The following is a 16,089-nucleotide window of genomic DNA, read 5'->3' on the forward strand; positions in this document are numbered from 1 at the left end:
CTTTTGGGCATAACCATATCATGTGATTTCAAATGTAATTCTAAAATGGCTGGATAAATTTATTACCATTCAAAGATGCAATTCCTCCACTTAAAAAGTACAGCACACACTCTTCTATACTAACATGGGTAAATGCACTTCCTGCATTAGCTGCAGTTTTGTCAACTCTGAGGGAAATTAGAAATTTGTTGATGCTGTCATTCTGAACTAAGTATAAACTGTGACACAAATGAAGCCTATCTTGTCACATGATTTTGAACAAATTTTTTAAAGATTATCAAAAGTATAAACATAACAAAAAGAGCAGTCCACGCACTTATTTTGAGATTGTTGCAAAAATACAATTCTAAAATTTTAACTAATCAGTTTTGCATATTGCATCATCCAGAGATGGCTTTATCAATATTGAACCTCTTGTTGGCCTTTATTTTGGAATAATATCATACAATTTTATGCTAGTTTAGTGCCTTTGAAACTGTGAAAGGTTACAGGTATGAAACTAGTTTTGCCCCGTGCATATGTTCCCTTCCTGAGCATTTCAAGCACTTTCCTCCTTAATTAATTTGTCTTGCAAATTATTTTAGAGTTCACATTTTGTTGTGAGTGCAACGTACACATTCAAATTGAGAGCTTTGCCTGTTCTGTTTCCTTTAAGCCAGGTGATCATTTAACATAGTATGAATTCTGCTGTTACTGGTTATATCATGTAAAAGTAAAGGTAGATATTTGTATCCTTGATAACAGATATCGGATGCGGAATAAGAAGATTAATGCTACTGTCAGGCCTTTCCCTCTGTCCCAAGCTCTTCAGAACAAAGTTGGAATCACTAATATAATCACAACATCTGCAGGAAACGTAGTTTCTATGACAGGATCTACTGAAACCACTGTGAAAATGGTGCAGACGCCAAATGGGATAATTAGTCCAGAAAGTACTCCACAGCTAATACCACGCTGTGCAGATACCTCAGCTGCTTTAGAAACTGCTAAGAAAATTGGACAAAATTGCCTGAGTACATCTGGATCACTATCTGGTTCACCACCAGAAAAGTAAGATACATTATTTCCTTCTGTAAAATTTCAGTTGCCTAAATTTTGTAATTCTACGACTTTTGGCTGGTTAGCATTGCTGCCCCACAGCATCAGGGACCCGGGTTCGATTCCACCCTTGGGCAACTGTCTGTATGGAGCTTGCACGTTCTCCCTGTGTCTGTGTGTGTTTCCTCCCACGGTCCAAACTTGTGCGGGCTAGGTGGATTGGCCGTGCTCAATTGCCTGTAGTGTTCAGGAATATGTAGATTAGGGGATGGGTCAGGTGGGATGCTCTGAGAGTCAGTATGGACTTTAGGTCGAAGGGACTGTTTCCACACTGCAGGGATTCTGAAATTCTATGAAATGAACTTCTGATCATTTTTGTCATCTACTATGATCAGTCAAATGTTACAAATTGACATGTATATTAAGCGTCAGTGTTTAAATTAAAATTTCCAAATTGGTACGTGTTACTGTTTCGCGGAACAATCATCCCTTTTTATTTGGTTCATGCAGATTTGAGGCCACGTTCCCAACTCATCTCAAACAGGCTGATATGGTTTGTCTGACTAGTTTAGCACAAACTTCATGTAAAAAGTTTATTATCTGATTTTCTAAGCTGTTCAGTTCCAGATGTTGTCATGTTTGCCCATGGAGGTATAATGCAGTACTAAAATTGGCCTAAAGATATTTATTTCTGTGCAGTTTCCAAATACACTTTCACATGAGGTAGTATTTTCTTCAAGATGGATTGCAGCTAATCTGTTGAGATACTGAGATCATCATAATATCCAGTGTGGACATATTTAATAAATTCATGCTACCTTAAGTTGCAGACCATGACATGTCATATTAATGTGTTGAAAGGTTGTTTGTTGTTATAGGCAACAATGTTTAAATGCTTAGCGATATGATCACCATTCAGAGAGGAAGAAAGTAGTTTAACATTTCTATATGTACTTCTTAAGTATTCAAGAGCTCTGAAATTTTGGATTTTATTTTTCCTGAAATCAACTGAAGTGAAAACAGTTCATTCCTATCCCTTTGGCTGTTTTAGGGCCTGAAAAAGGGATAAAAGTGACACAGCCAGTTTTTTTTTGAGAGACTGTGGAATGCACTGTCAATTTAGTTTATTTGCCATAAGTGTTATGACATTTCAGCTCACTAATGCATACAATGTATTTGGATTGGATTTTCAAGAAAGGACCTGAATTCATTACTGTATTGAAGTCCACACAACTATTTTTATTTCCTTAAAAAAAATTTGACTTCTTTCAGGAGAAAATACTTCTGGCTAGAAAGGTTGAATTGCCCTGTGTTCTAAATAAGCATACAATTTATTGTTTAAAGATATTCCTAAAAAAAATCCATTTTTAATAATTTTCCCTTGGCATGTATGTTGGGGATCCCTATTAAATCAGCTTCCATTTTGACTAGAATACCTCCCTGTTCTGTTATAAACTAATCTTCATGGGTTCACAGCATGTAAAGAGAGAACTTTTAAAAATATCATTTTAACACTGATTAAGTTTTGTAAAATATGTATCAACTATATTTCTCTGGGCCAGCTAAATGAAATATTGTTTTGCTGTCAGACTGTACATTTATTTTTACAGTAAAGTTGGCTCACCTCCCAAGACCATTCTCAACCAGGTGCTCGCTACCCCAGCTGTAGTATCATCGCATATAGGGTCAGATGCAACATCCCTACCATCATCAAAATCTGTGTCAAGGGTGTCTGTATACCCATCCCAACAGCCTGATTTGTATTATCCGGACCCCAGGACACCAGTTTCATATGAACTGACTGCTTATCATCAGCCAGGTAAGTAACTGCTAAAACTATGAGTAGTAAAGTTTTACCGTAAGATGAAACAATTAATCATATTTAATCTGTACAGACTCTGTTTTCTGAAAGTGAACCCACAGTCTTGCAGTCGTTCCTCAGCTGTTGATCTCTCTGCTTTGAATATTTAGGCACATTTTCCTTAAAGACATGATATCAAAGATTATTTTTGCAACTTCTGTTTAACAAAATTACTCTCTGTATCCATCTTCACTTCCCATCTCTGAGGTGTCCTCTAGCTTCACAACCCTACAATATCTGCAATCTAATTTTGGCCTCTTGAGCAATCCATTTTTGATCACAATTTGTGGCTGAATCTTCTTTTGCCTAGACTCTAATCTCCGAAATAACTTTCTTGCATCCCTCCACTTCACTACTTTGTTTCCCCTTTTTAAGCTGACATGTGACACTTCCACTTTGACCAAGCTTGTAGTCATCGGACAGAATTGCATTCCAATCAGAGGTACAGCGGTTGAAATGGAGTGCAGAGCTCATAGTCTGAAGTTGCTTCACCCTGAAGGCTATAAAGCAGACAAAACGTCCAGTTCTCTGGCTTGTATTCAGTTTTTCTGGAACACCATGGCAGACATGGGACATGTTAGCATGAGAGGAAGTTCGTATTTTGAAAGGACAAATGATTGAAAGGTTGTGATTATTTGTATGGACTGAACAGAGGTGTTCCACAAAGTGGAATATCAAGGCCAGTATCTTGTGTGGGTTGGTGGGATTTCTGTTTTTACATTAATGTTTTATCATAATTAGTGTTCAATGATATTAAAGACATTATATACATTTTGTAAATATATGGCATGATACTGTAGAGAAGTTTCAACCTAATCAATGTTCTTTTTGACAGCTTTGGAGAATTGGTCTGTCTAATTTTTATTTTAATTAGTTTAGTCTTTTCAAGTTGGGCTGGCTAAGGGTTTTATACTTTTTAAATGGTATTTTGTTTACAATTCAGATTATTTAACTATTTCTCTCTGTTCTTTCAAATTTAATGCAGGAGGGTATTATCCTCCACATCCTGGTCTACCATCTGGTGTATCTCCTTGCCTTCCTCGTTATGTACGGCCCAACAGTATGCCAGAATCCCCACTTCCACCCACTGTGCCATACACTGACCACTACAATGCATATCCATCTCGGGATCGTCTAGCCTCTTCTCCTTATCCATCAGCAACTCCTCAACAGTATGGTTCAGTCCCAGCAGTGCATTCTGGAATGTATGCACCAGTCTATGATAGCAGACGCATGTGGAGGCCGCAGATGTATCCACGGGATGATGTTGTGCGGAGTAATTCTTTACCTCCTATGGAAATGGTGCCTTCAGCTGCCTACCATCCGCCACCACGAGAAAGATACAGTTCACTTGATGGATATTATTCAATGGCTGGACAGCCAGCAAATGAACAAAGAAGCGTCAGCATGCAGAAGGTCAAGTAAAATATTGATATTTCTGTCAATTGTTACTGTATTTAAATTTTTCATCATCTTGCCTATCAATGAAAAATTATTTGAAAGAGTTTGGATTATAAACGATTTTATTAGAATTATTGTTGTAGTCCGCCTCTCACATTTGAAACACTCGTCAGTTCCCTTTATCTCATTTGGACATTTCTGTCTATGAGAGATGCACTAGAAGGTTTGAACTAGCAGTTATCCTCAACAAAAGCCATCAGGATAGGTTAACTAACCTGTTATTTCATTACTTGGCATCACTAAAAAAACTTGATCACATTTATCCTAATAGAAAGTAATTACAGCACTGTGAAGTTCTTTACTTTTTGTAACACATTCCTGGGATGTTGGTATTGGGCCAGAATTTTTTGCCCATCCCAAGTCACCCTTGAGAAGTTGGTGGTGAGCTGCTGCTTTGAATTGCAACTGCCCATTTCGTTCAGGTAGACCCACAATGGTGTTGGTGAGGGGGCTGTAGGATTTTGGCCCAACAATGGAAGACTGGAGATAGATTTCCAAATCAAGTTGGTAAGTGACTTGAAAGGGCTTGCAAGTGGTGGTGTTCCCATATATCTGCAATCCTTTGTCCTGCTAATTTCTACAGTGCATCTTGTAATGGTGCACACTACTGCTGATCCTTGGTAATGAAGGGAGTGAATATGTGTGGAAGTGGTGTTTTCTCCTGGAGGGTGTTAAGCTTCTTGAATGTTGTTGAAGCTGTGCTCATCCAGGCAAGTGGTGAGTATTCCATCATAATCCTGGCTTTTGCCCGTAGATGGTGGACAGACTTTGGGAAATCTAGGGTGGAATTAGTTGCTACAGGATTCCTGATCGGTTACAGCTATATAAATACAATGGCTGTACAGTTTGCTCAGTGTACATTCCTAGGATATTGATGGTGGGGATTCAGTGGTAATAATGCCATTGAATGTCCAGAAACAATGATTGGATTTTCTCTTGTTGGAAATGGTTTGTTCCTGGTATTTGTGTGGTGCAAATGTAACTTACCATTTGTCAGTCCAATCCTGGATACTGTCTAGGTCTTGCTGTATTTGAACGTAGACTTTAGACAATATCTGAGGAGTCACAAATGGCACTAAGCACTGTGCAATTATCAGCAAACAAACTCTCTGCTCTGATCCTTTAGTGGAGGGAAGATCATTGATGAAGCAGTTGAACGTGTTTGGGCCGAAGATTCTATCCTAAGGAACTCCTGCAAAGATGTTCAGGAGCTAAGGTAACTGATGTCCAACAGTCACAACTATTGGCTTTAAGCTAGGTATGACTGTGTCCAGCAGAGAATTTTTCCCTTGATTCTCATTAACTGTAGTTTTGCTGGGGCACCTTGTTGCCACGGTCTCTCAAATGTGGTCTTAATGTCAACGACAGTCACTATTGCCCCACCTCTGAAATTCATGTCCATTGTCCATGTTTGAGCCAAAGCTGTAATGAGGCCAGGAGTGGAGTGGCTTGGGCAGAAACTGAACTGAGCACCAGTGTGCAGATTATTAAAAAGTAAGTGTTGCTCCATAGCAGTATTGATGACACCTTCCATCATTTACTGTTGGTAGAGAATAGACTGGCCAAGTTGGATTTGTCCTCCCTTTTGGATACAGGAAGTACCTGACCAGTTTTCCCCACTGTCGGGTAGATCCAGTATTGTAGCTGTGTTGGAACAGCTTGGCTAAAGCAATGGCTAGTTTTGGAATGCAAGTCTTCAGTACTATTTCTGAAATGTTTTCAGGCCCCATGGCCTTTACAATATCTCCTGCCTCCAATTGTTTCTTTTTAAGACCTGGTGATGCTGGGCATCCTTTGAGCTGAAATGTGTCATCCACTTGGCACTTCTGGCTGAAGATTGTTGATGTTTTAGCCTTACCATTTTGCATTAAGCTACTGGATTATCCATCATTTGAGGAAGTATGTATATTTGTGGAGCTGCCTCCTCCACTGAGTTGTTTAATTGTCATCTGCCATTCACAACTGGATTTGGAAGGACTGCAGAGCTTAGATGTGGAGTCACTTAGCTCTGCTTATCATTTACTGTTTATCTGTTTGGCAAGCAGATAGTTCTGTTTGTAGCTTCACCAGGTTGACGCCTCATTTTTATTTGTGAATGGTTGGCAGTCAGTGGTGGATAACTTGTCATTTTTAGGTTTGCCTGGTAGTGCTCCTAACAAGTACTTTTGCACTCTTCATTGGACCAGAGTTGATCCCTTGGCTTGATAGTAACAATAGTACATAGATAAGCTACAGAGCTGGGTTGAGAGGTGGCAAATGGAGTTTAATGCAGACAAATGTGAGGTGATGCACTTTGGTAGGAGTAACCGGAAGACAAAGTACTGGGCTAATGGTAAGATTCTTAGTAATGTAAATGAGCAGAGAGATCTCAGTGTCCATGTACACAGATCATTGAAAGTTGCCACCCAGGTTGACAGGGCTGTTAAGAAGGCATACAGTGTTTTAGCTTTTATTAATACAGGGATCGAGTTCCGGAACCAAGAGGTTATGCTGCAGCTGTACAAAACTCTGGTGCGGCCGCACTTGGAGTATTGTGTACAGTTCCGGTCACCGCATTATAAGAAGGATGTGGAAGCTTTGGAAAGGGCGCAGAGTAGATTTACTAGGATGTTGCCTGGTATGGAGGGAAGGTCTTACGAGGAAAGGCTGAGGGACTTGAGGCTGTTTTCATTAGAGAGAAGAAGGTTGAGAGGTGACTTAATTGAAACATATAAAATAATCAGAGGGTTAGATAGGGTGGATAGGGAGAGCCTTTTTCCTAGGATGGTGATGGCGAGCATGAGGGGGCATAGCTTTAAATTGAGGGGTGAAAGATATAGTACAGATGCCGGAGGTAGTTTCTTTACTCGGAGAGTAGTAAGGGAATGGAATGCTTTGCCTGCAATGGTAGTAGATTTGCCAACTTTAGGTACATTTAAGTTGTCATTGGATGAGCATATGGGCGTACATGCAATAGTGTAGGTTAGATGGGCTTCAGATCGGTATGACAGATCGGCACAACAGCGAGGGCCAAAGGGCCTGTACTGTACTGTGCTGTAATGTTCTATGTTCTATGATAGAGTGGCAGTATGCTGAGCCTTTGAGGTTGCAGGTCGAGGTGGAAAATGTTTGTGTTTTTGCTGCTGCTGCTGATGACAACAGCACCTCATGGATACGCAGACTTGAGTTGATAGATTTGTCTGAAGTATATTCCGTTTAGCATGGTGATAATGCTACAAAACACAGTGTAAAGTATTTGGGGCTTTGATTCCACAAGGACTGTGCAATGGTCATTCTGACTGATGATGTCATGGACAGCTGCATCTGCAGTGGTAATTTAGTTGGATTTGATTTGACCTGTTTGTGTATAGGGGAAATCTGGGCAGTTTTCCACCCAGTGTTGTAGTTGTGCTAGACGCATGGCAAGTTCTGGGATGAATACCTACAGTACTATTACCAGAATGTTGCCTTTGCAGTATTCGGTTTCTGTAGCAACTTTGTGGTATTGCATGGAGTGAATTGAATTGACTAAAGACTGGCAATGTAATGCTGGGGACTTCTGGAGGAGATCATGGTGGATCCACTAGGACACTTCTAGCTGAAGATTTGTGCAGATACTTCAGCCTTATCATTTTGCTCTAATGTGCTGTTCTCCTTCTTCATCGAAGATTAGAATATTTGTGGAGCCACCTCATGCAATGAGTTGTTAAATTGTCCACCACCATTCACAACATAGATGTGGTGGGCCTGCCAGACTTCGATCTGAGCCATAGGTTGAGGAACCACTTAACTCTGTCAATTACTGTACTGTACAAGAGTTAAACAAAGCAAGTGCTGCTAACTGAATAGCATTATGTTTTTGAAACATTGGAGGTTTAAAACTTAACAGACTACATGTGACATCTAACAGTTCTCCTGTAATGCAATAATTGCATTATTGCATGACCTTGTGCTACAGAAAATCACCATTTAAAAAAAATTGCTGTACCTGTGCAGCAGAAAGTTTGTCCAACGAGCACGCTATTCCTCAATCCCGTCACAGCCAATTCGCATTAACGAAACACGTGTTACAGCAGAACTACCTGTACTTCTGGTCCTGTATTTAATTCCACCCAAGAATTTCCCTGTATAATATAGGCTCTTGTGTATATCTTCATTTTGTTGGGACCAAATTGAGATTTGGCACTGCTTTTGGGATTTGTTTTGACTCTCCTAGATGTCCCATCCTAGCACTTAGATCCGTAGAGCTTGCTCAAGTGCTCTTTCTGAAAGGATTTCTTTAGCTTTACCAGGCAGATATGACTACTTTAATTTCCCATCAATTTGGGCATTTCATTCTGAATGTGAACCCTAGTTGCAGTTGCTGTTGAATGACTCCAAATCAGAAACATTATGTTGTCTGTGCTACTTGTTCTGGCTGCTGGCACATAGACAACTAGTTTTATATAGATTTGCTAAACACAAAAGAGTACCTTGCACAGATTAATTCCATAATAATGTGGCAGGCATGGCATGTTCTAAATAGAAATAATTGCATTTACCCCCAACTTCAAACCTCCTTTGATATGAAAAGTAAATTTATGTTTTACAGTCTTTCCTTATTGATCCACTGCTTTTGAACCTTTCTTTTGATCTGGGAAATTACGAGAATAATTTAAATCCCTTATGAAGGTGCCTGGAGGCCTCCAGTCTCCACCAGGGAACTCAGAAAAGATATGACCGTTGTTTTAATATTTTCCCAATTTTATCCCTGACCTTATTGAATAGACATAGATTGTCCTTTAAACTGCAATCACTTTGGGTATGTTTACCAATCTCTAAGTTTTTTTATTCTTGCAATTTCAAAAGTATAAATTACGCTATTCAAATATATAAACTCAAAATATTTTTGCAACAACTGTCTTTTAGTTTTTGTATTATTTTAATGGCTGTGTTTACTGCATACTCCACCCATACAGTCACAGTGCCTCTGAGGTTACTGCTAGTGATGTCAATGAGATTTTTTTCCAAATGTTTTCAATCAGTTTAAATTTTCAGGTTTGAGATTTGCTCACTTGTCCACCCTGCTCCTCACCACTTGGTGCTAAGTGGGATGGGACAGTGTGAGGTGGCCGTGGAAGTAGTGATTCAGTGTGCTGAGCAGTGTGATGAAAGGATGAAGGTAGTGTAGGTTTCTCAAGTTCTGTGGCCCTAGAATGGAACAGTGGAGCACTGTGTGCGCAGCATGTAGTAAAATAAGGGGAGATGATGGCCTAGTGGTATTATCGCTGACTGTTAATCTGGAGACCCAGGTTTGAATCCTGCCACGACAGATGGTGAAATTTTAAATTCATTTAAGTAAAATCTGGAATTAAGAGCCTTACGATGACCATAAATTCATTGTCAGTTGTCAGAAAAAGGGAAGGAAACTGCCATCCTTACCTGGTCTGGCCTATGTGTGACTCCAGACCTACAGTAATATGGTTGACTCTTAACTGTCCTTTGGGCATTTAGGGCTGAACAATAAGTGATGGTCTGTGAATGGGGGGGAATAAAGGCAGTGAGAATTCCTCTGGTATCAGTGGTACTGCATACACATTATAGCAAAGTTGGCACCGGGTTCCTGTTTCAGACATTCAAAGCACTAATCCTGGCAGAATTTCACCATAATGTTCTTTTATGCTGAAATGACTTGGTTGCTTTTGAGTACTCCCTTTAGTGAGCTTTATCTCCATTGGTATAACCTTAAACTTACAATTTTGCAACTTGTATGTGGAGAATCCTAATACAGTATAATAGGTCATATATAATATTACTCTTAATCAACTCAAAAATTAATGAGCCAAGTAATAGCTGTGGCATGGAATAAACTGACAGCCTACAAAAACAAAGTATAGTTGCTTTTCTGTAGGTACTTAATGTAACTAAAACAGTTACTTCTGCAAGTGATCTTGGCCTTTGGCAGAAAGTGAACCTGAAGCTGCCTTGGTCTCTAAGCTCAGTGTCCTGCTACGTTGTATTTGTTCATTGAGCCATTCAGAGAAGAAGTAAGATACTATTCGCTTCTATTTGGATGTGGATGTAAAAATGGAAACTTCTGATCAAAAATGCAAAGTAAACACAAATGCAGTAAATGCTTACTAGCTAATGTTTAGAATTATAAAGTTTAAGAATTTGTTTATTCAACTGTCATTTGTGCCTCCTATGTAGGATGTATACAGCCGAATGCAGCAACCAGGCTTTGATGACCTGTTGAGACGGAAACCGGACCAGTGGACTCACTGTTCAACCCAGAAGCCACCTCTTGTCTCTTCTGCTCTGTCCACAGTCACCCAGCCCTCTGATCCTCCATCCCCCTTGTTCAGTGTAGACTTCAACTCTGAGGTGAGCAAGTCAAAGTAGAGTTTAAGCTTACTGCAGTTTTTTATAAAGATGGAATATAACGATGATCTTTCCTTTTAAATGTCAATAATGGTCTTTAAAATCTTCTTTGAAAGTATTTACTTTGTACATTCATACATTTATTATATGATATTTTTGCACAGTTTTAGAAGTCCCTTACTGCCCTATTAGTAGGTTGTGTTGCCTAGGACAGAATTGGATGAAAAAGGTCTAAATCAGCTGATTGTAGTGTCTATGCTAAAACGGCTATTCTTGAGGGGCGGGGGCTGCAGTTGAGCACACAAGTATATATGTTGGGCAAGAACAGGTTTGGTATTGTTGTAATATCCTTGTATCTACTAGTTCATTTAGGATAAATAGTAGTAGCGTTATGCAGATACCATGCCTATTTAATACTGTCACTGCTAAAATTGTCATCATGATTTGCTTTAGTTAAGTATCTTTGTCAGAGAGCAGTGCAAGTCTTGTTTCATTGGCAGTCATTGCATGAATCATGTGGCTTCGTTATAAGTTGTCAATTCTTTGGCAACCAGTTTCTTGTAAAACCACAAGAAATAGCATTTCATCTGAGATGTGTTACACACCAAGCATAGTATAAATCTCCTAAAACAAAGCATTTATTGCATTTTAACCACATATCGTAATACAGTTTCCAATTTGTTTGTAATAGCTGAAACTGTCTTTGGTTGCTCAGTGTTGAAACGTCAGCTTTTGTGCTCCTAAGATGCTGCTTGGCCTGCTGTGTTCATCCAGTTCCACACTTTGTTACTCCGACTGAATTCAATCAATTTGTTGCAACCTTAAAATAACATGGGATAACACGGTATAGAGCTGGATGAACACAGCAGGCCAGGCAGCATCAGAGGAGCCGGAAAGCTGATGTTTCAGATCGAGACCACCTTCAGAAATGGGGGAAGGGAAGGGGATTGTGAAGTAAATAGAGAGGGCGAGAGGCGGATAGAAGATGGATGAAGGAGAAAATAGGTGGAGCAAAAATAGACAGGTCAAAGAGGCGGGGTTGGAGCCAGTGAAGGTGAATGTAGGTGGGGAGTTAGGGAGGGGATAGGTCGGTCCAGGTAGGACAGACAGGCGAAGGAGGTGGTATGAGGTTGGTGGGTAGGAGGTGGGGGTGGGCCTTGAGGTGGGAGGAATGGGGTTAGGGAGGCAAGGATTAGCTAGGCTGGTTTTGGGATGCGGTAGGGGGAGGGGAGATTTTGAAGCTTGTGAAGTTCACATTGAGCTACAGGGTTCCCAAGCAAAATATGAGATGCTGTTCCTGCAAATTTCGGGTGACGTCATTGTGGCAATTCAGGAGGCCCAGGATGGACATGTCGTCCGAGGAGTGGGAGGGGGAGTTGAAATGGTTCGTGACTGGGAGGTGTAGTTGTTTGTTGCGAACTGAGCGTGGGTGTTCTGCTTGGTTTCCCCGATGTAGAGGAGGCCACAAAGGGAACAGCGGATACAGTATACCACATTAGCAGATGTGCAGCTGAACGTCTGTTTGATGTGGAAGGTTGTCTTAGGACCTGGGATGGGGGTGAGGAGGAAGGTGTAGGGACAGGGGTAGCACTTGTTTCGGTTGCAGGGAAAAGTGCCGGGTGTGGTGGAGCTGGAGGGGAGTGGGGAGTGTGGAGTCCCGGAGGGAGTGGTCCCTTGGGAAAGCAGATAAGGGTGGGGATGGAAAAATGTCTTTGGTAGTGCAGTCAGATTGCAGATTGCGGAAATGTTGGAGGATGATGCGTTGGTTCGGGTGGTTGGTGGGGTGTTACATGAGGACGAGGGGGATTCTGGTTTGGTTATTATTGCGGGGACAGGGTGTGAGGGATGAGTTGTAGGGAATGTGGGAGACACGGTCAAGGGCATTTTCGACCACTGTGGAGGGGAAGTTGCGGGGTGGGTGTGTGTGTGGGAGGAGGGGGAAGACGACATCTGGAATGCCCGTAAGTGAATGCCTCATCTCGGGAGCAGATGCAGCGGAGGCGAAGGAATTGAGAATAGGGGATGGACTTTTTGCACGAAGGTGGGTGAGAGGAGGTGTATTCTAGGGAGTTATGGGAGTTGGTAGGTTTGAAATTTATCCACCTGGAAACCGATATCCATTTCAAACCTACCGACTCCCATAACTAACTAGAATACATCTCCTCTCACCACCGTCCTGCCAAAAGGCCATCCCCTATTCCCAATTCCTTCGCCTCTGCCGCGTCTGCTCCCAGGATGAGGCATTCCACTTGCAGACATCCCAGATGTCCTTTTGTTTTTTTCAAGGACCACAAATTACCCTTCACACTGGTCGAAAATGCCCTCGACCATGTCTCCCACACTTCCCACAACTCATCCCTCACACCCCCTCCCCACAATAACAACCAAAACAGAATCCCCCTCGTCCTCATGTAACACTCCACCAACCTCCGGATCCAACGCATCATCCTCTGACATTTCCGCCATCTGCAATCTGACTCCACTACCAAAGACGACTTTTGTCCCTCCCCACCCTTATCTGCTTTCTGGAGGGACCACTCTCTCTGTGATCAGAGACAATGGGAACTGCAGATGCTGGAGAATCCAAGATAACATAATGTGAAGCTGGATGAACGCAACATCCCACTCTCTCTGTGACTCCCTTGCCCGCTCCACACTCCCCTCCAGCCCCACCATACCTGGAACATTACCCTGCAACCATAAGAAGTGTTACACCTGTCCCTACACCTCGCCCCTCACCCCCATCCTAGGCCCTAACAAGACCTGCACATCAAACAGATGTTCACCTGCACATCTGCTAATGTGGTATACCGCATCTGCTGTTTCCGTTGTGGCCTCCTCTACATCGGGGAAACCAAGCAGAGGCTTGGAGACCGCTTTGCAGAACACCCACGCTCAGTTTGCAATGAACAACTACACCTCCCAGCCGCGAACCATTTCAACTCCCCCTCCCACTCCTTGGACGACATGTCCATCCTGGGCCTCCTGCACTGCTACAATGACGCGACCCAAAAGCTGCTGGAACAGCATCTCATATTTCACTTGGGAACCCTGCAGCCCAACAGTATCAATGTGGATTTCACAAGCTTCAAAATCTCCCCTCCCCCTACCGCATCCCAAAACCAGCCCAGCTGGTCCCCATTCCTCCCACCTGAAGCCCTAACCCCATCTCCTGCCCACCTACCTCATCCCACCTCCTCGACCTGTCCATTCTCTCTGGACCGACCTATCCCCTCCCTAACTCCTCACATTCACCCCACCTCTTTGACTGTCTATCTTCGCTCCACCTATCTTCTCCTTCATCCATCTTCTATCCGCCTGCCCCATGTCCCTATTTATTTCAGAATCCCTTGCCCCTCCCCCATTTCCGAAGACAGGTTTCGACCCGAAACATTAACTTTCCTGCTCCTCTGATGCTGCTTGGCCTGCTCTGTTCATCCAGCTCTACACTGTGTTATCTCAGATTCTCCAGCATTGGCAGTTCCTACTATCTCTACTATATCTGGGGTTGGCTGTCTTCTTTCATTTTACTTTTTCATTTTTCTAGGAATGCATCTTGTGTCTATTAGTCAGACTGTCAAATGTAAAGCATACCAAAATTTGTCCGACAGAATTTGTAAACGTTATGGAAATGCAAGAGGAAAATTATTTTAAAATCCAAAATTTTGTGTTCTCTGTAAATATATTTGTTTTGCTAATCGTAGTCCTATTCATTCTTCTGGTTAACGTTCCATTTATCCATTGCTGTCTGTTTGATTTTTATTGCCTGGGCAAATGATCAGGTTTTGTCATTTGCCTTTATCACCTTTTTTTATTTCTGACATGTCAAAAGTACCAACACCAACTGTATGTTCTAATTCCAGTGGATGTGTTTCTCCACTTTTTTTAATATAAAGTCACCATTAATGATGTGTGTCATTTGTATGTTTCACTCACTAATTACTGTTTTGGGAAAACGCCATCGAGGAAAGATTTCTTCTGTTTGTTACGAAGGGGCTCATCATTCAAATAATGCAAGAAATCTTTCTGTTAATCCCACATACACAGTTACATACCACCACAACCACCACTTGCTGATGTTCCAATTATTCAGATTGGTCCCATCGTTAAGTATAGCAGTGGAACATGTGTCCACTTAATTAAATGCAGCTGAATCATAACTTCAAAATATCGGATTTACTGTTTTGATTGTAATACGCATTATTTCTTTCAGCAGTTCTCTGAGAATACAAGTGATTTGTGCGTGGGCACTAAATTCGATGATGACAGCATATCCCATTATTCTCCATGGTCCTGTGGGACCATCAGCTCTTGCATTAGTGCAATGGAATCTGATCCAAAAGACATCATGGCAACCACCAGTGTTGAAGTAATGGTAAGTCTCTCAGAACTCCTTTTGGAAAGTGTTCATTTCCCATAGTTGTGCATTGTTTTATATTGTAATGTACATTGTGTGTATGACAACATTTCTAGAGGAACAAAAACAGAAGTTGCTGGAAAAGCTCAGCAAGTCTGGCAGCGTCTGTGAAGAAAAAAATCAGAGCTAACATTTTAGGTCCGGTGACCCTTTCTCAGAAGCCAGTTCTGAGGAAGTGTCGCTGGACCCGAAACATTAATTCTGACTTTTTCTTCACAGATGCTGCCAGACCTGCTGACCTTTCCCAGCAACTTCTGTTTTTGTTCCTGATTTGCAGCGTCCGTGGTTCTTTCGGTTTGCATATTAAGAGGGTTCCGTTAGCAATGATAATAAGGTATTCTACGTAGTAATACATTTAATTTCAAACTAATCACGTTATACAATAATCAGCGGTGTGGTAATAAGCAAAGAAAAAGATTGGAATGAGCAGGAGAATGTTGCTTTCAGCCTTGGATCTACTGCCTTGTTTTCTTGGGGAGAGGGCTGAGATACCCTTGCATGGTTTGAAAAACTAAACTAAGGTAGCATGTTAAAAAGGGTCTTCAGTTTTATTAAAATATTTTTTCATGGTGCTTAGTAAAATGGGATAATGCTTAGTCTGAATAATTTGTGTTGTTTTTTAAGATATATTTAGTAGTTTTAAATCGACACGCGCACACAATGTGCCTCTTACTGATGTGTTCCATTGTCCAAATGTTTCTTCTCCCAACAATCTTCGTTTGAGTGTAGCAAAATAAGAATTGTAAGTTATACCCATAAATAAAAATATTTCATGTTTAGGGATTTTTTTTGCAGACTTCTATTTTAAATTTTCAACCAAGTCTTCTTTAGTCTTTTATAAGGAATTCACCCATTGAAATGATTATGGAGAAGATACCTTCAATCAATAATATTACGTATGATTTTGCTGATTTAGATCTTTTTAGATTTTAAACTGTACAAAATGTTTCCAGACAGAATATTAACAATTTTA

The 16,089-nt window shown here is 41.1% G+C and overlaps 1 protein-coding gene across 10 annotated transcripts in view; it reads left to right on the top strand.

Annotated features, from left to right (window-relative positions):
• The window catches only part of rc3h2 (ring finger and CCCH-type domains 2), a 113,869-nt gene that overhangs the window by 59,133 nt on the left and 38,647 nt on the right, over positions 1-16,089 (top strand). For 5 of the 10 annotated variants that reach the window (XM_048558504.2, XM_048558507.2, XM_048558508.2 and 2 more), the window contains 5 exons: positions 745-1,050; positions 2,628-2,857; positions 3,885-4,315; positions 10,529-10,702; positions 14,913-15,074. In XM_048558504.2, coding sequence (XP_048414461.1) covers positions 745-1,050; positions 2,628-2,857; positions 3,885-4,315; positions 10,529-10,702; positions 14,913-15,074 — 1,303 coding nt within the window. The remainder of the gene's footprint in view (positions 1-744; positions 1,051-2,627; positions 2,858-3,884; positions 4,316-10,528; positions 10,703-14,912; positions 15,075-16,089) is intronic. The other 5 variants (XM_048558509.2, XM_048558512.2, XM_048558510.2 and 2 more) reach the window with 3 other exon arrangements.

This window comes from Stegostoma tigrinum, chromosome 29 (genome assembly GCF_030684315.1).
Source record: "Stegostoma tigrinum isolate sSteTig4 chromosome 29, sSteTig4.hap1, whole genome shotgun sequence".
Lineage (NCBI taxonomy): Eukaryota > Metazoa > Chordata > Chondrichthyes > Orectolobiformes > Stegostomatidae > Stegostoma > Stegostoma tigrinum.